The following is a 25,116-nucleotide window of genomic DNA, read 5'->3' as shown; positions in this document are numbered from 1 at the left end:
GTGGTAGAATTTTGATTGATTTATTTGCTCTGGGATAAGAACGCATACTGCCGTTCACATGACCTGCCCACGCCGCCACTAAATATAAACCCTGCGACATCACGTGGCCATCGTGGCGCCACTAAGCGTGTCGCTCTGAGGCTATTGATCGGGAATGTCTGGGCTGGGCTACTGTTGTGCATGACTACCCACACCCGGCCGTCGGCGTAACCAGCCACTCGCCCGGGGGGGGGGGGAGGGGGGTTCTGTCGCGTGGGAGGGGAGCCATCGATTGCAGAAGCTCCACAGAACACCGTCGGTGCGTCGCAGCGAGCTGCCAGCTGCAGCTGACCTGAGTTAGGAGCCATCGACCGGGAGATATGGCCCAGCGCGACGTCCCCTCATGACGCTCTGGTTTAGTGGGATGGATATATAGGCTGCACCACGGAGAACGGGGAGGTAGAAAATTTATTAGGGAAAAAAGTATTGTAATTTATCATTCAACGAACTGATACTTTTGTAGTGAGAAACGCACAGGAAAACACATTTTTGGACGAAAAAGTCATCATTTTAGCCCACTTTGCACAGACGAGTAAGTTTTGAGTGTTAAATTATTTAAGTGCTCTCCCTATAAAATTATGGGAGAGCTGGGACGTCTCTACGACGTACTTACCCTGTGGGTCACCGTAAATTCCTCCCGGTTTTACGACACAGTTTTATAGCAGCTGAGTGAGTGAGTACGACCGCGGGCGGCCTGATGGATTCGGACAATTTATCAAAATGTTCTGGGAGTTTATCCAGATTGGATGGACTGCTTGTGGGCACGGTAATCATTGAATGCAAATTTTGAAGCACCATCGGTAATTTCGTAAAAAAAATGTTGCCACTTGCTCTGAATTTTCTTAGGAATCGTATCATCTGACATCTGCTAAGATAGGGGAGTTAGCTTAGCTTGGTATTTGGGCTGGGTCCGAGATTGTTTCTGTGCTTTTTCAATAAGCTGTGGGGGCTGCTTACATTTAATTTTAAGTATATCGCTGTTTCTTTTGATAAAAAGGAAGTTTGACGAAGCTGGAGGTTAGAATCTCCGATGGCTATGGAGTCTTGAGTGCACTGCTAAAACGCGCGGGCAGGCATCGCGACACTTTCCCAACGCTTACGCCACGCGCCATGGGAAGGCTAGCTAATTTTCCCAGACAGGAGCACTAGAATGGGAACCGGGAAGTGACCGCCGCGTTGTTAACTGGAATGACATGGCACCTCGTCCATGCAACCGCAGGGACGATGATATATAACATGCATGCCTCGTCCACTGTCCAGTGACCAGTTGGCCATCCGAATTCTTCCGCCCGCATTCGGCAAGATTATGATATAAAACGCATTTCATCAAAATTTGGAGCGCTAGCTACCAAGCGCATCGCGAGACCGAGAACGTCTCTCAGCCTCGCCTATCCTGTACGCTTTGAGCTGGAATACGCTACCTTATGTTCACGGTGGGCCGGAAGAAGCACCGCCAGTATCTCCTGCCATCCGGAAGTGAGTATTCCGGCCACAAAACAGCGGCCGCTACCGTTCCAGTATAGCATAGCGGTCCACCCGCCCGACACGGGCCCATTCTCAGCTGTGGCTGTGGCCACAGCCAGGCTATCGTGGATACGTCCCGGGGGTTGGACCAGTGCAATCCGGGACGGCTGGTGGAGGGGGTAGGGCGTGAAGTGGAGCAATGAAATGTGGGATGTGGAATGTGGAATGGAGAATATTGAATGCGGGTCATAGAACACTAGGAAATGGTTGGTCTGATATAAATGGAAATATAGCGGTCCTGGGACGCCATCTATGATATAGAATGAGTCAAGATAACTTTTTTTTCATTATTGAGTCATATTGGCCGTTTTCACGACGGAATAGCAGGCATCTATTTGATACCCGTTTGATCCTTTGGTTCCTCAGGAATTTTAGTAGTTCTTTTTAGTAGCTTTCCCAGCTTTCGAATGAATGGTGCGTTAGTTTGCTATTTTTCTATTAAATATCACATCGATTTACTTTATCTAAAGATTTATCACCAATATCAACATAAAGCGTAAGCACAATTATAAAATTATGAAATTATTAAATACTAGTACAATAGTTGAAAAAAGATACTGAGTTGCCACGCTACAAAGAATATATTCATTTACGGCGCACGACAGACATTTAGAAAGCAGCGCCCTGTTTTATTGCACGCTGCTAGCCGCTTCCCAGAGGTGAAAAAACCCTGCTACTCGCCTGCGTGCGTAGGTGACAGCCATAGGAATAAAGAGACAGATTCGAGCATCTCAGTTAATGCATTTAAAATAGATAACAAGCCGTTTCCGCTCAAATCAGAGCTGTCTTCCCATAGAGGGCCACTATGGACCACGGCACAAAAATTTAACAGCGTCATCTCTTCGTAGACAGCTGGGGCTGAAAAATCCCGCCGGTGCGACGGCCGGTGCGTTGTGAAGCGCCATAGACAACGGAGGAAAAACGGAGACAGCGCGACAGCTCGTCTCCGCTCGTCGCCGGTTGAACGGCGGCGGGGACCGCGCGGCGCGGCCGGCGCGGCCTTGGCCGCCGCCGGAGTAGGGAAGGACCGGGCGACTGGGACGGGGGACGTCACATCTGGGCCGCAACTGTGGGGTGAGGTCCATGACCATCGGTCCCAGAAACTTGGTAGGAGCGTTGATAATTGGTTCTGACTTCTGAAGTAAAGGCAAGTGAATAAGTGACTACTGACAAACCTTTCGTGAGTTCTGATTGAACTGGATCAGGAAGCCAGGACGAGCTAGGACGTCGATCAGACCTATAGATAAGTTGGATGGTAGTGATTTATTTTTGTTGTGTCACTGAAATGTGGTGATGCGTTGTAATGCCCAGAGGCCGAAATTTGAAAGGCCAGTTTCTTTCTAACATTCTAGCCTCATTTTAAATTTTTAGGCCTAAAAAGGTGATGAGAAAACGTCAAAAAAGTACTTTCTGTTTCAAGATTACTTGTAAAAAATTGGTGACAGCTAGACATCGCGTAGGTGACAGCTTTTGAGTTTTATTCACCTCTGCCGCTTCCATTGGATTTTGCAGGCCGACGTCATTGGTTGTTACACGTATGATGTCACGCGACTTGTGGCCTATCACGGCTCTTTAATGATCTCCTCTAAATGAATGCAACAATGGCCTTTTAAGTTGATCTCTGTGGCCATCTGTCTATGGAGCGACCAATATGAAAGTTGGGTGAATTTACCTGGGTTACATGACTATGAGCAAGCAAATGTGTATCAGGAATGGATTTATGTGGAGAATTGCGCTGGACCATGAGTGCTCGAGCGCTCCCAATTCCACGCCGGCTTGGCTTTGGAGCCGAGACAGACGATGCGGGTCAAGGTCGCCGCTGGGGTAACGGTGGATTGGCTGCGCCCGAGCACCCGTAACGCGGCACAATTCTCCATCTATGGATTTTCCTATTCGCTCAGTATTGTGATAGGCGTTCGTAATAGCATTTACTCGGCTCATGTACCTATCCCCGGTTATTTAAAAGAAGTTTTTGTGGGGGAATATCACGGCTATAGGTACTCAGTGGCCCTATTCACGACTTTCAAAGAATGCTCCGATAACTAAATACCGCACAGACCTACTGCATTAGTGAATCTGACAAAAGGTCTGTGAAATTACATCCCCCCTCGCCATACCCCTAAAAACTCATCCAGTGTCCAAAACCACTTTTATCGACTCGCCAAAAAAAAACACACACACACACACACACACACACACACACACACACACACACACACACACACACACACACACACAAAGCATGGGGCATGTCAGCTCTCAGTTCATTTTTCATTGTCTTTACCATGGTTCAATTGCATTGCGCGATTTAACCCGCGCGGGGCTGGGGGGGTAAATTTTACCCCCCCTCGCGAATATTTGCAATATCTCAAAAACGGCGGCGCGCAGCGCCGCCAAACTTTCAGTACCTTTTCTTACATCAATTTGACACGTTCCCTGAAAATTTGAGCGAAATCCGTCGGAAAATTTTTGAGAAATTGACGTTTTAGTGACGTCATGTTCGCCATTTTCGCCTCAAAAACGGCAAAAGTTCAAACGCCGCTAACATCTTCATTTTTAAAGGAATCGAGACGTAACAAAAAAGGATATACGTAATTCTACTTTGTCTATCAAATGGCTATCTCGGTTTTTTGAAAATTTTGGATTTTGGCCCAAATTTTTTCAAAAAACTGACTTTTTTGGGAAAATAACTATAAAATCCAAAATTTTGAGTGTATCGAAAAAACCGGAATATATGTAAGAGAAGTGGTCTATTTGCACCTACATACCAAGTTTTAGAAGAATCGGTTCAAAAATGTGGGAGTTATTCAAAATTGTATGACGTCACGACACACAATTTTTTTGAAAAATGACTTTTTTGGAAGTTCTAGACCTCGTACGGAAACGAAAAAAATAGCACCATTCGATTCGCCGTGAAAAACTGCATCAGATAGACACCTTTTTAGGCCTTAACAACCAACTTCAAAATTTGACCTCACTTGACCTGACCTTGACCTGACCTCGGCCTGAAATTCATCCAGAGGTGGTCCATATCACTTATTGAGTGTGCCTATTGAATTCTATGAGTAAAATGACCCATAAAACTTGTGTCGCACATGCCCTTTTCTATATTTTGTTTTTGGTGACCTGACCTGACCTGACCTGACCTTGACCTTGACCTCTGAATGATATTTTATGCAACGAATATTGTCTTGGTAGCCTAAGAACACGTTTTGGGCGATCAGTCTCAGTCCATGACTCCATTCTTCGGCAACTACGGTGCAAGGCCGATACTGTAGGAACTTGCAATTTGTACCCTTGACCTGACCTTGACCTTGACCTCAAACTTAAAATTAGGTACATGTTTTTAGTTGTTCGTGATGAGATCTTTCGATTGCCGTTTGAATTTTCCAAATCGGACCATTAGTTCGGGAGATAACAGGGGGGTAAAATTTACCCCCCCCCCCCCAGCCCCGCGCGTTCGGCTGGAGACCCCAGCCCCGCGCGGGTTAAAGCACGTGAGTGCCTATGTAGTATATATGTAGAAAATAATACCTACGGCAAAACATCCAAAATTACAGAGGCTACAATGCTTAAAAAGTAGGTTCATCAAGGAAGCCCATTTTAACTTGCGTGGTGTTGCAAACCATGCGATTCCAACGCGGGCTATTCACAACGTCTGCAAAGACACGTTAACAACTGACAAGCCGCCACCGCTGCCACTTATTCATAGTTGTTTGTTGTTTGTTTATTGGGGCTTTAGGGCGTGTCGACTGCAAAGGTCATTTTGCGCCCATAACGTCGCGCTGGTAAAACAAGTGTTTCAAAAGAAGAAACTTTCTAGATATCAAGACTAGAAAGTAAAAGACTTTATAAAAAAAGACAGGGTAAAATAAAACAACGCAAGAGCGTCGTAATAGACAACTGACTGGACAAGGAGACTAGAGAGGATTTGGGTCAGGTCGAGTAAATCGCTTGGAATTTGACTGCGCGGATAAAGGAAAAGATGTTGCCAGATAAAACCCAGGGTGACTCGTCACCCAGCAGGTGGCGGACAGTGGTACCCGGAGCGATGCGGCCGAGGTAGCGCGTCCGGTCTGGTTCTAAAAGTGGACAAGATAAGAGCACGTGAGCGACGGTAAGAGGCGCGGAACAACCGTTGCAAATGGCCTGCTCGTCTCCGCGGAGGAGGTGGCCATGCGTGGCATATGTATGGCCGATTCGGAGCCTCCACTTATTCATAGATGGTTGATATCACAGCTTGGGCGTCAGCAGCGCGGCCCACAACGCGTCGGCGCCAGCGCACGCCGCAGCTGTTGGCACTCGGCAGCCGGTGTTGCGACTTAACGGCCGGCCGGCCCCATGAAGGAGAAGCTCTTAGTGAAGCTTTGTGATCGCCTCATAGCCGCCTTGGATGTCATCTTTCTTGGCAGATCCATCCGTCCAGATGGTGCGGTGCAGTGTGGATAAAGGACGAAGTCCAACGCCGCTAACCCCGCGACCGCCACCCCAGAACGTGGCCACAGACCGAACGGGCGTGAGAGCCGTAAGGGCCACCCCGCCATCCGGTAGGTGGCTGAGCAGCCGGGCGCAGCGGCGCCTGGGCGGCGGCCGCGCTGAGATGAAATCCCAAACCGCCATGTCGCCATCACCGCCATCACCATTGCTGCAGCTGTTCCCAACCGCCTCCATCGCCGCCGTTGTCAGGTGTTGCCAGCAGCCGCGCCGCGGGATGGCAGAAGCTCTAGAGTAGCCTCCAGCGCCCCTCTCCGCACGTGTGCAGGTGCTCTGCGGCCGCCGGGTCCGACGTCCAGGCAGAACATGATATTTCCATGCTGCTCCGACGGTGGACTGGTCTTGTTTGGGCGTTCCTCCCCTGTGACGTCGGTCACGCCTGCCCCGGCCAGGGCGCAGAGGCCGACGTCTCACCATCCGATTGCGGTCCTCAGTCGGGTCGCAACGTGTACCTCTACCGCAGCGTGGAGCGCGCTCCCGCTGGGCAGCGATACAGCCAAACGTAACATGCGGGCGGCCAGCGCTGCGCCGGACGGCGGACCCATGCCGGGGGTATGCCGGTCTCGGCCATTAGCGAGGTCGTCGGGGCCGAGGCTGTACATACAGCTGGTGACCGCGTGAGCCGCCAATCGAAGCTCACGGCTTATAAGCTCGACGCGGGCATCACACGCCGTCCCGATGGGAGCTCCACGACGCTGCCGCGAACTCCAGCAGCGCGGCTCGCAGCGCGAAGACCGGTACGGACGGACGGGGCGCAAACGGCGTGTGGGAGTCGCAGGCGACGGAAGACGTTCTGCGGACAGAGAGGGTTGGGCACAAGCTGGTCGGCAGGACACTCTTGAGCCGAGCCTTTGATGTAATTACAGATGATCCAGAAGCATGCACAAAAATTCATGACACACTATTCTCATTTATGTATTTGCTACATATGATATGATATGATCAGTGACGCATTCTGGGCAATATGTTCTAAAGTGAAGTAACTGAAGTTACAATTGACAGCTTAAAAAAAAAACACACACACACGCACATACATTCGATAGCTTATGAGAATAACATGCCTTGTCTGCGTAATGCAGGAAAATATTTTTCACTTTTTTAGAAACATCAAAACAGTTGTCAACAAGCCATGTCAACTATCTAAACAATTTTTTTGAAACTGCTCTAGCTAGCTTAAAGTTCCACAACGTTTCCGGAGCACTGTACCCAAACTCAGTTCATGTTACAAAAAAAAACAGTAATAATGCCTCCTAATTTTGAATGAAATATAGGTATAAGTTATTTGATTTGGAAAGCAACAAATTTCCGAAAATCATTTTAGCAAAATCACTATTTTCTTCAGCCACCAGGTTTTAAACAAAACTATAGTAAACTTTATGATCTAGTTGACACAAAACCAAAGCCCCGATTTTAACAAATGTAGATTAAATTTTAACAATTTTAACAAATGTATCGTGGAGAAAATAAAAAGTGTAGATTTGTAAAGCCGGGATATTTCACGGATTAGGCACTTAAAGAAATATCTTCACCTTTCTTTGAGCCACCAGCCTTCACCCAAGTTTTACACGAATGTAGTGAGCCAGACAATGTGGCAACTCAAAACTGTGATGGTTTGAGATAATTATGACGGTAAAAGAAAAAGCAACACAAGGTTCCTTACCCTCGCTTTTTTCAGATGGGTTCAGATGAGGCTTCAACTGTTGCCGACCTGAGGAGCTATAGGGACTTGAGCTTTCCAAAACTCAATTTCTAAGGGCACTGAGCAGTGTTTGGGTTTCACACGTATGCGATCGTAAGTTACATTAAGTTGACAAAGCAAACAAATCAAAGCATGATGCCCCGCGCGTCCGCCCGCGACCACGTCCCGCGTCCGACTCCCGGCCGCTGCGTGACCCGAGGCCCCGGCGGTCACGTGACCTACCGGCCGGGACTGCAAACGGCCTACAACACCATTCTTATATGACGTCATATCCTACCGAGGTGCTGATTGGTCGGAATTAGATACCTGAAGGTAATTATCCGCCGTAGTTATTTTTGTTTCATTGTTTTGCGTGTTTTCTTATATGAAATGTAATTAAAAAATTTGCCATATTTTAATCACCATCAAAACATAACTGAATAGGTATAAAAGAGAACTCGATATATACTTTCCTTGTTTTTAAGAATTCCGGAATTAGATACCCGAGGGAGCAAAGAGGGAGCAAGTTGCCACGCTGATTTGATACCTCATAGTCGAAAGGTGGGCTACTAGAACCGAAAATTGCTGTGTTTGTAAATAACAGAGGTGAATAAAACTCAAAAGCTGTCACCTACGCGATGTCTAGCTGTCACGACTTTTTACAAGTCATCTTGAAACAGTAGGTGCCATATTTTTACGTTTCCTCATCACCTGAAGGCCTACAAAAATTGAAAATGAGGCTAGAATGTTAGAAAGAAGCTGACTTTTCAAATTTCGGCCTCTGGGCATTACAACGCATCACCACATTTCAGTGACACAACAACAGCAAAATAAATCCAACTTACCTATAGGTCTGATGGACTTCCTAGCTCATCCTGGCTTCCTGACCCAGTTCCAAGGCTATGTAAACCCTAGTATGGGCTATGGGCCCAGTTTAATCAGAACTCAGGAAAGGATTGTCAGTTGTCACTGATTCACTTAGCTTTGCTTCAGTAGTCAGAACCAATTATCAACGCTCCTACCAAGTTTCTGGGACCGATGGTCATGGACCTCACCCCACAGTTGCGGCCCAGATGTGACGTCCCCCGTCCCAGTCGCCCGGTCCCTCCCTACTCCAGCGGTGGCCAAGGCCGCGCCGGTCCCCGCCACCGTTCAACCGGCGACGAGCGGGGACGAGCTGTCGCGCTGTCGCCGTTTTTCCTGCGTTGTCTATGGCGCTTCACAACGCACCGGCTGTCGTACCGGCGGGATTTTTCAGCCCAAGCTGTCTACAAAGAGATGACGCTGCTAAATTTTTGTGCCGTGGTCCATAGTGGCCCTCTATGGGAAGACAGCTTTGATTTTAGCGGAAACGAACTAGTTATCAATTTTAGATGCATCAACTGAGATGCTTGAATCTGTCTCGTTATTCCTATGGCTATCACCTACGCACGCAGGCGAGTAGCAGGGTTTTTTCACCTCTGGTAAATAAATAAGTGATTTGAGGGCACATAATGCCCGGATTTAAACTTCTAAAATTATTTTGAACATAAAATATTTCAGTTGGAGGGATGTTAAGGCCTCAAAGGGTAGGTACTTTTCAGGTATCAAATAGGTTCCTCTGCGAAAGTTCCGTCGTGAAAACGGCTATTTTGTTCGTACTTCGCTGTGGAACTTGTTACGGAGCGAGCGAAGCGAGCGGAGTCTTACGTAGAATAACGGAAATTTCTGAGTATGAGCGGCCGGCCGGCCGGCCGGCCGTGGTCACGATTCTGCGACGCTTATATCTCAGCAACCACTTGACCGATTTACATGCGGTAATTTTTGTAGGGTATAGCTTCATTCCTTCTACCAAGTATTGGACTATTCCCGATGCATGTGGGTGACCCCTTATGCACGTGCCACGTGCAAAACGAAGAGGTGTCACTTTTGTAATAGTTGCAATATCTCGGTAACTACTGGGCCGATTGCGCTGAAAGTTGGCATGTAGGTATAGGCACCCACTAGGCAATGCATATCCATGTGCCAGAGTTCGGGTGCTGCTGCACGTGCGCACGTGCAGGGGTCGATTCCAGATCTCGAGAACGGCTGGACCGATTGCGCTCAAATTTGGTACACGGTTACGGAGCAGTTAGTAGGGTGCCGTGCACAAGTCAGTTGGGACCCATTTTGCACGTGCGCACGTGCAGGGTGCCGCTTCCAGATCTCGAGAACGGCTGAGCCGATTGTGCTCAAATTTGGCACATCGCTAGAGACCGGTTAGTAGGGCGCCGTGCACAAGTCAGTTGGAGGTACCCCCTCGCAATTTCGCACGTGCAAGGCCCACCCTCTCGCTCGCTCCGTTAATCGCCCCAAAAGGCGTTATACTGGTATTGATTACGGAGCGAGCGAAGCGAGCGGAGTCTTGCGTAGAATAACGGAAATTTCTGAGTATGAGCGGCCGGCCGGCCGGCCGTGGTCACGATTCTGCGACGCTTATATCTCAGCAACCACTTGACCGATTTACATGCGGTAATTTTTGTAGGGTAGCTTCATTCCTTCTACCAAGTATTGGACTATTCCCGATGCATGTGGGTGACCCCTTATGCACGTGCCACGTGCAAAACGAAGAGGTGTCACTTTTGTAATTGTTGCAATATCTCGGTAACTACTTGGCCGATTGCGCTGAAAGTTGGCATGCAGGTAGGCACCCACTAGGCAATGCACATCCATGTGCCGGAGTTGGGGTGCTGCTGCACGTGCGCACGTGCAGGGGTCGATTCCAGATCTCGAGAACGGCTGGACCGATGGCGCTCAAATTTGGTACATGGCTAGGGACCGGTTAGTAGGGTGCCGTGCAAAAGTCAGTTGGGACCCATTTTGCACGTGCGCACGTGCACGGTGCCGCTTCCAGATCTCGAGAACGGCTGGGCCGATTGTGCTCAAATTTGGCACATCGCTAGAGACCGGTTAGTAGGGTGCCGTGCACAAGTCAGCTGGAGGTACCCCCTCGAAATTTCGCACGTGCAAGGCTCACCCTCTCGCTCGCTCCGTTAGTCGCCCCAAAAGGCGTTATACTGGTTTACACACATGATACAAATGTGAAGTTATATTTTGTGTTGCACGAATTGATGGATCAGAGATCTCATGAATCTCACTCGAATCCTTTTAGTCAGCATTATTCAGGTCGCTGTGAACTGTGCCCCAAAAATGCGCATATAAATGGCATCAAAATTCGTTACTTTTTGCACGAATATGGGTGTATCAGCAGACGCAAGCGGCAACAAATGCTGACAGAAGTGCAAATGTTAGTCCAACCCAGAGCTGTGTACCGTAAAAATCTGTGACGTGTTGGCGGATGTCAAGATGGCGCAAAATCGTGGCAGGATTAGGCGCCATTACTGTCGCATTAGTGTCCGGCGCTCGGTGCACTACATCATGATTTGTCAGAGGCGTCCAGGGCTTTACCAGGCTCGTTTCGTTGTCCGCTGGCAGAGTGCCAAGATGGGGTTGGGGCAGATGGGGACTGGGGAGGGGCGCACCAAGCGAAGGGTTGGAACTGGGTCTTGGGATGACGGAAGGCTGACCATGACGGCGCAATGCTGAGTGGGGATAACGACTTTTGGAAAGTATATGTAAAACCATAATTGCAATAAATAATTGTTGTTTGGGGTTTTATTATAATTATTATCATCATCATTTTTGCCATTTGGTAATAATTATCAGCCCTTGATGTTTGCTGTAAGTGCATTGCACACTCATTATAAAAAAAAACATGCAATCGGGCCAGGCGGGATTTTTGATTCCCGCAGAGCGGGATTTACGAGACCACAACGGCGGAATTTAGACCACTAATGAAGCGAGTGGATGATACAAAGGCTGCTACGTCGGAAGATTGCGAACTTTTTTGGCGGTGATGCAACACCTGCTACCATTGTTGTCAAATATCTCACGACATGGTATTTCTAGCGCCAACATTCTTTTTCCCTCTCCAGTGTTTCTCTACCGCTTTTCGTTTCACATCAACGATGTTGCGTTAGCAAGAACAGCGGAACGTTTCTGCGGCTGAACGAGCTCCTGACAGAAGACTGATCGTCCTAGCCTCAGCGCAATCACTCACGATTCTCAAAACGTCCGCTCCGCCAGCCAACTTTTTCATTCTTTCGTCCCTCGCTCCCGCTCGCCCACCGGCTTACAGATCTGAAGTCAGGGAGGGGAGTCGATGGTGTTTTACGACAATTTCTTCGATATGTCGGGGAAGAGGGGTGGGGGAGCGGGAGCTTGATCGATATTGCTTTTCAAGCAGAAATGCCCTGGTAGTCGGATGGCCTTCCATTTGCGAACATTAACATGTGCTCGTCTTATATTTGAAAAGGAAAAGGTTTTCATGCTGTTAATTCTGATTAGAACTATACACTATACCTGGATAAAAAACAACTTATTTTCGCATTTTCATTTGATGATGAAATATGATTTGACGTAAATACATAGAAAAGTATCCCTAGCTGGCAAAGGTCAATATACAGTCCCTTCATTCCATATAATTATCCCCGACAGAAGTTGGTTTATTCAGGGTCCCTTTCTAAAGTTTAGAATCTCAATCACGTCTGGCTATTTCTGGATGACTTGAAACATAGTCGCTCGATGGAAGGCGCCTCTCATACAATCCGTGCTCACTGCTCATGCAGTCTGCTGAGATTTAGCCTGCTGGAATAGATTTGGAGTCGGCTGCTGTAAGAATTCGTTGCTTGGTTAAGCTAGTCGAAAATAGTCTCTCTCTCTCTCTCTCTCTCTCTCTCTCTCCTCTCTCTCTCTCTCTCTCTCTCTCTCTCTCTCTCTCTCTCTCTCTCTCTCTCTCTCTCTCTCTCTCTCTCTCTCTCTCTCTCTCTCTCTCTCTCTCTCTCTCTCTCTCTCTCTCTCTCGCTCTCTCTCTCTCTCTCTCGCTGAACATCTGCATTGTCTGTCATAACATACATGCCTGCGATAACCGCATCTTCAGTGTAGCGCTGTGTCAGAGCGGTTGGCGTGGCTCCTGATGTCCCTGACCTGTTATCGGCCCAACTTCCGGTCTCATTGTGAATGGCGGAGCAAAGCAGAGGCCCCGGACCGGACCGGAACCGCAGGCCGGAACTGAAAACCGGTGGTCAGACCAAAGACTGGACCGAATCGAACCGCATGGGATCGAATCAACCCGAATCGAACTGTCGTGCATGGAACTAAACAAACACCCAACATTTGATAACTATGTTCCAAGCTACAAAAGGTAGCTCAATTTACACCCGTCCAAGAAACACGAGACGTCTTACATCCGTGATCAACCTTTCGTGATTAGGAAACTAATGTAGCAGAAGCGAACGAACGACCGAGTTCTCTCCGAGTTTTACGGAGTCAAGCGGACCTACCGACCGCGAGAGTTAGAAGAATTCATTATTTTACCCTGACGAACCGAGAATCAACGTTGACTGAGCTACGCTGAGTGTTTACTAATCACATGAGGCCTGGTTGGGATGCGCGGGCTTCAACACATCTTTTGTCTGTAGCTTTGGTAGCGTTATTGAAATCAAAACGGTAATGGGTTTTTGTTCTGCTGTGTTATTTCTTGTCATGGAGGTGATGTTTGTACCTACGCCAGCTGCATTTTTAGTGGAACCTTTTATAAAGGCTCTTCTCAGCATGAGTAGGTGGGATCTTACCTAGGATTTATCAATCCGCCTTCGAGTCTCCTGCGTAGCTCCGAAACAAGAACCACGCTCGGCTGGGTTCTATCATATGAGTCCCATTTCATGCATGCGGGCGACGCGACTTCACGAGTCATGGTTTCAACATGAGCTTTGGGCTTCCTGGAGGTCAGAGGTCATCTCCTCGAGTTCAGAGAGGTCACGGGTCGTCACATAATGGAGGTCACCCTTTCAACTGACTGAGACCCATTTCTCGTCCGTGTTTTATAGCAGTTCCATGGACGTCCGACCTACGTGCGGCCCTTGTCCAGCAGAGAACGACAATTGATGCTGCGACATTATCTACTCTCCGGACTGGGCTGCTGCTGGAATAGCACCCTTCCTTTTCAGTAAACAAGGGCACCAGTGCAGTGGTGGTGGTAGCCAAAGCTGGCCCCTGGAGTAATTATCCACAACACGCTACGTGTGATCCCATGGGCCTCATCGCTCTGGACTGGTGGTAAATGAGCTCTCTGATACGATGACCTGGATTTATGGATAGGTTCTCATTAATCTGCCCCAGAGCGCATCGCTGTCTCAACTGGAAGCGCGAGTTAGAAGATCTAGCCATGTTGAGCTTTCGGCAGTGGGGTTCCGAAAAGTTAATTGAGTTTCCATCGTGTCCTGAGTGTATGCACTAATGTCCCGTGACTTTATTAGAAATATCTCTGCATAAATCATTGGAAGGGAATGGTGGACTTTATTTGAAAAAAGTCAAAACTGAGTCGTCCATTGATATTATCATACGTCGATGCTGGCTGTCGTCGTCGGGTGTCAGGCCGTCGTCGACGACTGCTGAGCCAACACAGGATATCCTGATGAGCTCCACAGAAGTCGTTATTGGTGATAGGCTTGGCCCCTCCCCTCAGGGCAGAGGTGGTCCCTCTGGTGGCTCAGGTCGGCTGCGACGCTGTTGCTATGGCAACAATGACACAACAAGTCCCCGGGACGTTCAGAGGTACCCAGGACCACCCACGACGTTAAATATGCACCGAAAGCGATCGTTTTTATTACATTCATACTGCTCTGCGTCTTAGTCAATACCTAAATGATTAAAAACGATTCATCTATATAAATACATCACACAGAATTTCTTTTCGGTATTCCGTAGACAGCGGAATTTATAGTGGATTGCGAGAGTGTTCGACTGGCTGCGCTGCAGTAAGCGCTGCAGGAAGACCTTAGCTGTTACTTGCGCGTCCAAATAGCCTGTGAACAATGTTGACCGGTAACCGACGCAACTTCCCACGGGAAGTGCCGCTTTTATGGGGTAATGAGCTGAGAGCTAGAAATTGTTCCACACCTTTTTCTGGGCCAGCTTCAACTTAACCCGCGCCCCACTGGGGGGGGGGGCTATTCATAGCCCCCTCCCGTTTTTCTGCAATAGCTTCCAAATATGAGTCCAAACTCCAATTTCATTTTCCTGGCATAGCCAGTTGTGTAGTTGAATGTGACATTTGAGTGGATGATGCACTTGATGAATTGCAATTTAAAATGGGAGGTGAAGTAATTTGCCCAGGATGTTTAGCAAAGAAAATGCTATTTCAACTTCAAGTCTGTCATTTCAAAAGATATTTGTAATTACAGACAAGAACTGCAGCGATAGGTATGTCGAAATCCCTGGCTTTTATCCTTTTCTTTATCAGCTTAGTTAGTTCGCTTTGTTCGCCCAATCAGTCCTAATGCACTCATACCCGGAGGGACTGCGATGTCCCCGCGGTGTTTCGGCTTCCCTCGGTGGTGCTGCCGTCGTCTCGCGTCCTCATCTTTCCAACTCGCAGAACAGACGGACAAGTTCCGCGTGGTAGTGGTCTGAAAAGGTCAGTCTGGGTACCGTCTTCTAACTAGAGGTCAAGGTCAGTCGCCCGGCGGCATAATAACGTCTACTACAGAGAATCGAGTAATGAGATTTGGTGTCAGTTTGGCCGCATTCAGCCACGGCTCTCTTTCTCCCTCTCGTTCTGTCTCTGTGTCTCTCTTTCCTTCTCCTTCTCCTCCTCCTCTCTTCCCCCCCCCCTCTCTCTCTCTCTCTCTCTCTCTCTCTCTCTCTCTCTCTATCTCTATCTCTCTACATTTTCCCTACACAACAACGACAGGTCATGGGACTCCGTGATTACCAAAATCTTCAGAATCTGGACATCGACCTACTCCAAAAAAAAAAAAACGGTCAGCCGTTCCAAATCCTCAGGTCATAAGCTCTTTGCCGCACGTCGAGGTCCAAGTGGTAGGTCGACAAAAGGTCAGCTCTATTGGACCTCTTCCTTCGGTTGGCTGCCGAGCGATGTGACCATTCGAGCCACACGTTGACTGTAAGCTGTGGAGTGTGGGAATACGGCTGGGTATGAGAGCCCCCCCCCCCCCCTCTTTCCTACCCAGCCCGGCCTGCAGTATCGGGTAGCCGGAACTGAGGGCGGCTCAGGTTTGTGGTCGCACCATAACAGAGGTAACGGCCCACAGGCGTGACTAGACGAACGGCAGGTCCAGCAGTGTGTGACGTGCCTGGCATCGCCGGCATAACTCACAGGCGTGATCACGAGGAGTTATGGTGTTGTGTTTTACGAACTTCAGTTTTTTTTACAAAGGAAGCATGGAGTTTACGCCATGTTGACCGTTAACTTGGCCTGCTTCAGGAATATTTGTGATTTCATTACTTACCGGAAATTTTTGTTTGTTTGTTTTCCTGTTCTCTATGTTTTTTTATGAAAAAGTTCCAACGTATACCTACAGTCATTGGGTACAGTGTAGTTTGTTTATTACCTGCTTCTTCGCTTATTTACATAGCCGGATCTGATTTCTGACACATAAACTGAATGTCAACAAACGATTTTACACATTTGTTATTGTAGGCGCTCGTTGATCACTGCATTGATACACATTTTTCGAGTAATTTTCCAAACATTTCCGCTCCAGTCGGACTCGGAAGTCACTGCCATTGCGCCGTTGCGCGGCTCCCACGCTCATCAATATCGGAAATGCCAGACCAAACCATGGACATCTCTAAGGTGTCCTTTAGCCACCCGGACAGTTGGCAGCCGCCTCACATAAAGTTTTTCACTGTGCTGTCGCCTATTACCGTCTACCACAGGCCACAGCCAGGTGCATTGTAAAATGCTTTACCATAATAGCGGTGACACCATGCCTTTTGAACAGGCCAGGAAATGTCAGCGGTAGCTGGATGCCAGAATTTCTTGTGGGTTGTGAGTTGTGACCGTATCAGAAACCTCTGTTTACGCTGACGATCATTTGCACACCTATATCGGTGCATTATCCCTCGCGGGCCCGGGGGGGGGGCGTTTTTTCGCCCCCCCCCCCCCTGGAGAATATTTGCGATAGCTCCCGAACGCTTAGGGTTAGGAAAGCGAAACTTTCAGTACCTTTTCTCCCATCAATTTGACATCTTCTGAAGTAAAAAAATTGGACCTAGCCCCCTTGATGACGTCACAAGGTCCATTTTTCTAGACCCCTGCACGGCAAACTTCGGCGTCACAGACGCAAACTTCAAATAGCTGCTAAAAATAGAGTTTTAGAGATAAAGACAAATTACGAGGAGCACGGTTGTGTAGCGTTTGACCTAGATAAAAATAGAAAAAAAGTTTTGGCGACCTGAGGTCAGAGGTTAGGTCAACGACCCCGAAATGTGGTTTTAGTTTTTCGCAAATAACTTCGACAAAAATGGTCCTAGAGCTACGGCAGTAGTACCATCGCATTCGCCTTGTCACGCCGCGTCGAATGATATATATTTTGTTCGTAAAAGGTCAAGTTTTATGTCGACCTCATGTGACCTCGAATGACCTCTGGTTGACCTTGACACATGAAAAGTCGTTTATGATGGATTTGTACCCGCTGATCACGAATCTGGCATCTATTTTCCTCTAAGCCTTCATTTAGAGCTTCCGGATGGCAAAATTGTCTTATTTATTATTACTAACTTGAATCAGTGAAATAGCCTCTAGCAGGGATACTCTTCTGTGACCTTGACCTTTGAGCAGCCTTGTATCGTAAGATGAACCACAAATAGGGAACTGATAAGCCTCAAAACATTTCAAAACATCTTGGAAGTTAGCAGGCAAGATGTGCGAAAAAGTGCCAAGTTTGAGGTCAATTTTGAGCGTGACTTTGACCTTGACCTTTGCTTTGGAGCACATTGTCGGAATCCTCAGATTCTCTTCTTTCGTTTGACACCCAATTTTGCCGGTTTGATGCAGTCAATTGCCGTCCTTTAGGAGGCTTACTTTGAGATCACTACACATGTGCCGGTTTTTGCCTTTGACCTTGACCTCTGACCTTGAAAATTGACCTGAGGTCAAAAATTTTGGGTGCTTTAGAATCGTCTCGTAAGAACCTTTCGTTTGGTATCGCTTTTGTTTCCGTAGCTCCCTTTTTTACGGAGTTAGACAGGGGGGGGGGGGGGCGAAAAACGCCCCCCGGGCTGCGGTGGTTGGGATTACCCCCCGGGCCCGGCCGGGTTATGTTGTCCGATATTAATTGTCCGTATCCGCTGGTCGTTTCTGCGCCTGCTGCCCCTATCCGCTAACCGCGCCAGTTCCGATTTACTGATGACGGATGACGAATTCTGCTCGGAGGATGAAGCTTCTCTGATGGGAGCAGAGCGTGTTTCTGTTCCACTTACCTGATCGGAGCTCTCCACCGCTCTACTGACGGGACCTGATCGGCTCCTGGTAGCCAGATGACGCCCACGCTTCGGGGTCTGTTTCGGTCTTAATGCGTCATTGTTTTACTTGTGGCCACTGGCCACACTAACGGTCTAAAGTAGAGGTGGCAAAACTGGAAAATTTTGGGACCCGGACCCGGACCCGGTCTGACTAGCACATTTCTGGAACCGGTCAGACCCGGTCTAAGTCAGCGTTGGAACCAGATGGACCCGTTCCCGAAATTCATTATGAAAATTGTGTACAGTTGTAGGTATAGCAAAAGAAAATAGTTTCTTTCCAATTTGGCATACTTGTGTTGCAAAGTAAAAAACTCATGCCATGGTCATTTCACTTCGCTTCACAGTTTGTATTTTTGAACCAGATTCAGGTCATATTTAAGAATATAAGAAGTACCTAAGTAGACCGATGAATTTCATGCTAACCTAAGCCACTTTTACTACAGCTGCTAAAAATTATGTGAACTGGGGATCCATGGACCAGTGCCTTCACCAGAGGCAGAACAAGAACCTAACATCAACATGGAACAAGATAACCATACTGATACATACCTTTTCTAATATTCTTGGTAAAATATATTCGTTTTTATAATTAAATTCATTAGTCCTTACAAATATTATCAACTATCAAAGGCCCCAAACGATAAAACATTCAAAATCAAAATAGAAACATGAAAACTGTGTGAGGTTCGCCAGAAATGTCGACACGATAGAAATGCAAGGACAAAACAGGCGTTAAATCACTGCAAAATTTTGTTGGGGTTAAAGTACTGCAAAATCGTAATGGCAATAAACTTTTAAGTACTGCAAGTTGGTTAAGTAGGTTGCGATCATGACTGAAGTGCCAATTTATTAACGTAGAAAACAAACTACATTTTGTTGTTAGTACCTAGACATAGAATAAATACCAAGGGTTCTGAGACTTTCTTCTCGAACGTGTTCCAAAATTGTAACCTTTATGCAGTAGATTAGCGTGCGTAAGGTAAAGCATATATGACGCTCAAATGCGCCATTTTCACATCAACACGGAATCATTGGCCTTGGAGAAGGGCATTGGTATTGACTCAGTTTTTTGTCAGCTGCTGCCGTATGATGGCGCTAGTACAGGGTGGGGCAGCATAATCGGGAATAAATATCAAACGGGATTATTTGGTCATGAATTTAAAAATATAGCTCCAAGCACTATTTTAACAACATCCCATCAATCGGTCACCTTTTACCTATCCCTCATCCTATTTGACCGCCCTTCGCGTCGATGACCTTCTCAAGGCGGGTCCAAAAGCACGCGCATGCACGTGCAGCCTCCTGCTTGTCCATGATCGCCCATCAGCTTCGTACCTTGCACTGAAGACCGTTTTTACTGATGATAAGTTGTTCATTAAACTTCTACCAAAAAACGCTCCATATAAAGAATTTGGTCGGATTTAAATCGGCGGAGTTGAAGGACCAGAAGTTTTTGGTTCATCTCAGGTGGAGGTGCCCTACACAATAACATGTCGTCCTCACTGCAGTACCAGCACGGACAGAGTCCTCGTAAGACGTGATCTGGACCGTCAGTGATCCTCTCTTCCGACGACTCCACGTGAGTCTGCCAGAGTGTGGATGTATTTACCAGAGGTGCTCGTTTTATCCGGGCTCGATGAAGTAGGGTGCACCACGTGCACCTCCCTTGAAGACCACCCATAGGTCCATCACCTCAACAGGATGTTTACTTTGCATGACCGCTGCAATATTCTCGATACAATCCCCTATATGGCATGCCATTCTTTTTTATCGTATTCCAGTCGGTGATAAGATTTTTGGTCGCTGAAGTTTTGAACATTGTTTCTTTTTAATATGCTCAAGAGCTTCTTCCTTATATTCAAGTGAGTCATCTTGTATGTCCTCTGCTAAGAGTTATTTTACGACGATTACGTTAACTTTTTGTCCTAAGTATCCCCACACAATCCTTATCGTCCGTGATAACACGTTGACCTGTCCAGCAACCTTTACGTGGAATGGCATTGTTTTAAACAAAATGTTCTTGTTTTACTCGTTTAACATTAGTGTCTATGGGCGCGCGCAAAGCACTTGGAGCACCGTCGAACTATTTTGCTGCTCTTTTCCAGGAAGTTGCATGCTCATGGATGTAGTCATGTCAGATGATGCACAACTTTTGGGCGTTTCATTGCCATGATATAATTTATCAAAATAATGCCATGCCTACTCATGACCAGAGCCCAAAAAGCATTCCCGATTATGCTGCCCCACCCTGTAGAGCGCTATATGTATAATACGCTCTGCTAGCGCCACCATGCGGCGCCAGTTGGCTAAAATCTGATCAATACTACGGTTTCTGGAGAATGCCTTGGATTCGTTTTTAGCTTTATGGATTTATGCAAGGGCATGTTGGTTTTATGAGTTGTCTTCTGGCCGTGATAGAAATAATTTCAAAGCTGTTTGAGTTATGAAATGCATTTGAATATCAAACATGAACTCTGATTTTCGGTGGGCATAGTGACTTTAGTACGTCAATGTCTTTGAAAAGGCAGGTGAGAATGCCACTGGTCAGCCTTGCTTCAATTGGATTTGTGTCCATTTATAAATGGATTTCAGTCATACCTACTTACCTACATATGTTATTGGTATTTGATTTCTACAGCTCAAAATATTGCTAGGTGCTGTACAGCAAACTGAATGGAAGTGATCCGTACAAACATTTGGTGAAATGTTTTCTGGATTGCTAGCACTTAGAACTTGTTTATTCTGTTGTAGGTGACAAGATAAGAAATTGAAGCAAGACTGACCAGTATCAGTATGCTATAGAATAGGTAGCCCAATCTGCTGGAATATTAAAATTCAAAAGTGGAATTGGGACTTATGAACTGGAAACTGCATCAACTATGACTATGTTTGCCAAAGCATAAAAATGTTTACCATAAAGCACAGGGAAATGATAGGACCCGGTTGGACCCGGCCAAATATTTTGGGGGACCCGGTCTGGACCCATCCGGGTCCAGACCGGTTCCATAGACCGGGTCCCCGGGTCCACATTTTGCCACCTCTAGTCTAAAGACACCAGTTGGAGCTAGAAAGATCGGCTGTGAAGGAACAAGTTTCAACTATTTCCGAGCAGCAGGTAGCTGTTTTACCTGAGACGTCTTTCCTTTGTTTGAGTACGAGCATTATGAACAAAGCAGCCCGCTAGAGCATGCTAATTTTGTGAGCGCATTCAATAGGGTTATGTAACCCCAGATTTCGTTATGCAACTGCAAGTGGTGCTTCAGCGAAGCAAGGCTGAGTGTAAGCTGATTACCCTTAATAAGATCTTATTCCACGTTTACACTATGTACATAGATAGATTTCTCGGCTGTGGCTGTGTTGAAAGCATTGTTTTATGGAGGCGTCGAATAAAGCCCAGTGCTTGGATTTTGGAAATAGGGAGTGGACAAGTAAATAAATTTATGCCACACATACATAGGGCTAGGGGAATATTTATCATTGTTTCCATGGAAGAGTTTACTTTATTTTTAAACGTTAAACGCGGAAGACATTAACCCGCGCCCTGGTGGGGTCTGTTTATAACGCGACCTGGTGGGGGGGGGCTATTTTTTGCCCCCCCTCGTATCTCCGAAACTACTGGACGGATCCGCAAAATTCAAACGGCGTTCGAAAGGCCTGTCAAATTTGTCGAAGGAAACCAAATTTCATTGACCTCGGGGTCACCGATGACGTCACAGGTCAGGTCAAAGATGAAACGTTTCACCGTTCACGGGTCTTCTAGGGAATGCGCTATAACACCGAGGAAAACGCATTTTGTCGAGAATCAGCGATAGGGCGTCAGTTGCCTAGTAGATATGTTGCTATTAGAGGTCACTGACAATACCAGGTCAGGTCACAGGTCAGGTCACCAAGGGTCACAGGTCAGGTCACATGAGCCCAACTTTACAAAGGTTGTGTGATGCATGTTTTATGGCCAATTTTTCATTTCCAACTCAATGGTGCTGGTTACAAGACTATCAGGTACGGCTTAGGTCACTTTCTGGTGAAGTTCAGGTCAAGGTCAGATCAAGGTCAGGCCAAAAAAGGTCAAATTTTAAAGTTGATAGCTTTGCATAAAATGGGTATTGATTCGATGCAGCTCGTCACGGGGAGTCTAATGGTGGTCTTTGTTTTGCGCTACGGGGTCTAGAATTGCTAAAAATTGAGTTTGAAAATTTGACGTCATCAATTTTGAACAGTTTTTTCGCTATAACTTCGCCAAAAAAAGAGGTATCAATCTCAAATTTGGTATGTGGATGGAAGGCGGTAAGGACTATCACATATATTCCGGTTTTTGCGAAATTCAAAAAACTTTTTGGATTTTTCAATTATTACATCCAAAAAAAAATATTTTTTGATTTTTGGGGGTCAAAGTCCAAAAATTTCAAAAATCCGAGATAGCAGTTTTGTAGCCCGAACGATTCTACAGCTTTTATGTCTTTATCATTTTCCTGTATTTGCAAAGCTATAGGCCTGACAGCTCTTCCCGCGAAACCCTTTTTTGGGTCGAAAACAGCAGAACATGACGTCACTCTGACGTCATTTCCGGCCAACCTATCATAGCCTTTGGAAAAATTTTTGGTCACAATGTGTAAAATTGATGTCCGGGAGGGTACTAAAAGTTTGGTGACGATCGGCGCAGCGGTTCTGGAGATATATCGAAAAGTCTGGAGGGGGGGGGGGGCAAAAAATAGCCCCCCCCACCAGGTCGCGGGTTAACCCTCGCCCTGGCAGGGCATTTTTCATAACACGGCCTGGCAGGGGGGGGGGGGGGGGGTCGATGCGACCCCCCCCCCTCCATCGACCCCCCCCTCGCGATTGGCTCCTATGGCACCTAGAAACACCAAATTTGGTAGGTAGGTGGGCCCCCTGGAGTTCTCGCCCCTGTGCAAATTTGGTTGCTCTAGGTCAATATTTAGGGGGGTTTTGGCCTTTGGGGGGTATAAATGTAAAAATTTCGCTAAAAACAGGTCAAAAGTTTTTCGCTTATAACTTTTGATCTAATTAAGATAGAGCAAAAAGAAAAGCACCAGTGAACTCAGCACGTCAAGGCGCGTCGAATGATATACTTTTCAGCTTGCTTAAGTGTACTTAAAGTTTTTCTTAAATTTTAAGTAAACTTAAATTAATAAATTAAGTTCATGTTAACCAAATTGCATCATATCGCATATCATTCGATTCGGCTGATCACCAGGAACACAATGATACCATTTTTTAAGCTCTAGCGTCATTATGTGCCAAGTTATTGGCAAAAACGTCATTTGACCTCAGTTGACCTCATTTGACCTGACCCATGGATAAGTACACCAAACAAAGAAGCACCAAGTGACCTGCTGTTAAGTACCGTGGTTTCAAAGCACAAAAGTGATAGAACGAAGCGGATATCTCCAGTATTTTCCGAATTTAGTATTTTCCCATAGGCTTAACATTACGACGTAATGACCTCTAACTGACCTCAGGTCAGTGACCTCAAAAAAGCCGGACTATATGTTATACAACTCGGTGAACTTAGCACATCCTGAAAGTTTGAAGGAAATCAGTCGAAAACTGTGAGTTGGACAGGTGCAAAAAGAAAATTGAAATTTCACCATGACCTTGTACCGGTTTTTCTGACCTGGTGACCTGACCCAAGGTCACACGGACCTGAAATTTTCAGGTCATATGTAAAAAGCTTGCCCCATAGGCTGTGCCAAATTTGGCGGCGCTGCGCGCCGCCGTTTTTACGCTATCTTCGAAAAACCTTAGGGGGGGGGGTCGCATCGACCCCCCCCTGCCAGGGCGAGGGTTAATGCATCAGCATTTATATTCTCTCTATTAATATGCAATTTTGTTATGTATGCTGATCCCTAGCTCAGCAAGCTATGGAAAATGTGCGTACTGCGTAGTAATTAGCAAAGTGGCCAGAGTGAACGCCCTCACCTGGCCAATAACAAATGACAGAATCCTGAGCATCTGTTCTGTCACCCCCGACCTCGGATGTGCGTGACCTGGCAGACCTAATACTGTTCTATCTACAATACGATGATTCCACGGCACGACTACGCCGGACTACTCTTCTAGATCACCTGAAGTCGGTACGAAGTTCAGTCAGTCGACGACCTTGTGCGACTCAATCCCATTTGATTCGATTGTTCAGGTGATTTTGTAAGACCAGCCGATGCTCGGATATTGATCTGCACCTATGCAGCGAGGCACCACAGCGTCCCCTTCCAAAGAGCTCGTGCTGAGAACTGGGTAGCTCAGATCGGAGTGTTTTAGACAGCTTGATTGTGGAGTCAGCGTGTGTGCGTACACTGAACTAACAGCGTAAAGGTCGAATTCGCAACTTTAGATTTTAGAATGCTGTTTCCTCGTACCGATAGCCGCATTCGGTACGAATAGCTAATTATTTTTCTGGAGCAAATAATGCCTTACCATTAATATATTTTATATATGTATGTATGTTTTATAATCATGAGCGATCCACACATGGCGTGGCGATTACCGCTTAGTTGCAATCTGTACAGTTGTTCGGCCCAAGACAGTATAGTTCGGCCTTATAATTTTTTCCTCGTGGCGCAAACTGATCCTTGCATTTGTACTGGATGTATCCGAGTCTGATTCATTTTGCCGATGGGTACAGATAAGAAATTTATTCGTCATATTTTCGCTATGTAAAATAAGCACCACGCTGATCGTCCTTCTCTTTCGTTGCAGATCTAAGCGGAGCTCGGTCACCTCAGGAATCAGCAGGTCAGTGACGTTATCAATAAGTGACGCCATTGGTTCAATTAGCGGGAATTTTGGGGATTTTGGTGGTCACATCAGTTTCGTTTTTATCGACTCCGTCCAATCCTGCGGAAGGAGCTCCGGGCACATGCATAGTTTTTAGGGAACGTTTGAACGGAGCCTGCATATCTCGTTACTCATATGTAGCACCTAATTGTACCATGCATTTCAATATCCTACGCTATATCCAGATCGGTAATTTATGTGTACGGCTAATTACAGCATACTGTTATTTATGACACACCCGC

General features: G+C 46.8%; 1 protein-coding gene across 5 annotated transcripts in view; it reads left to right on the top strand.

The window, feature by feature from the left end:
* The window catches only part of LOC122372113 (rab11 family-interacting protein 4-like), an 87,047-nt gene that overhangs the window by 39,793 nt on the left and 22,138 nt on the right, over window positions 1-25,116 (top strand). For all 5 annotated transcript variants that reach the window (XM_043348989.1, XM_043348986.1, XM_043348985.1 and 2 more), the window contains one exon: window positions 24,797-24,832. In XM_043348989.1, coding sequence (XP_043204924.1) covers window positions 24,797-24,832 — 36 coding nt within the window. The remainder of the gene's footprint in view (window positions 1-24,796; window positions 24,833-25,116) is intronic.

The sequence above is a fragment of the Amphibalanus amphitrite genome, unplaced genomic scaffold (assembly GCF_019059575.1).
Source record: "Amphibalanus amphitrite isolate SeventyFive unplaced genomic scaffold, NRLGWU_Aamphi_draft 001318F_arrow, whole genome shotgun sequence".
NCBI classification, from domain to species: domain Eukaryota; kingdom Metazoa; phylum Arthropoda; class Thecostraca; order Balanomorpha; family Balanidae; genus Amphibalanus; species Amphibalanus amphitrite.
This window is presented reverse-complemented; position numbering and strand designations above follow the sequence as displayed.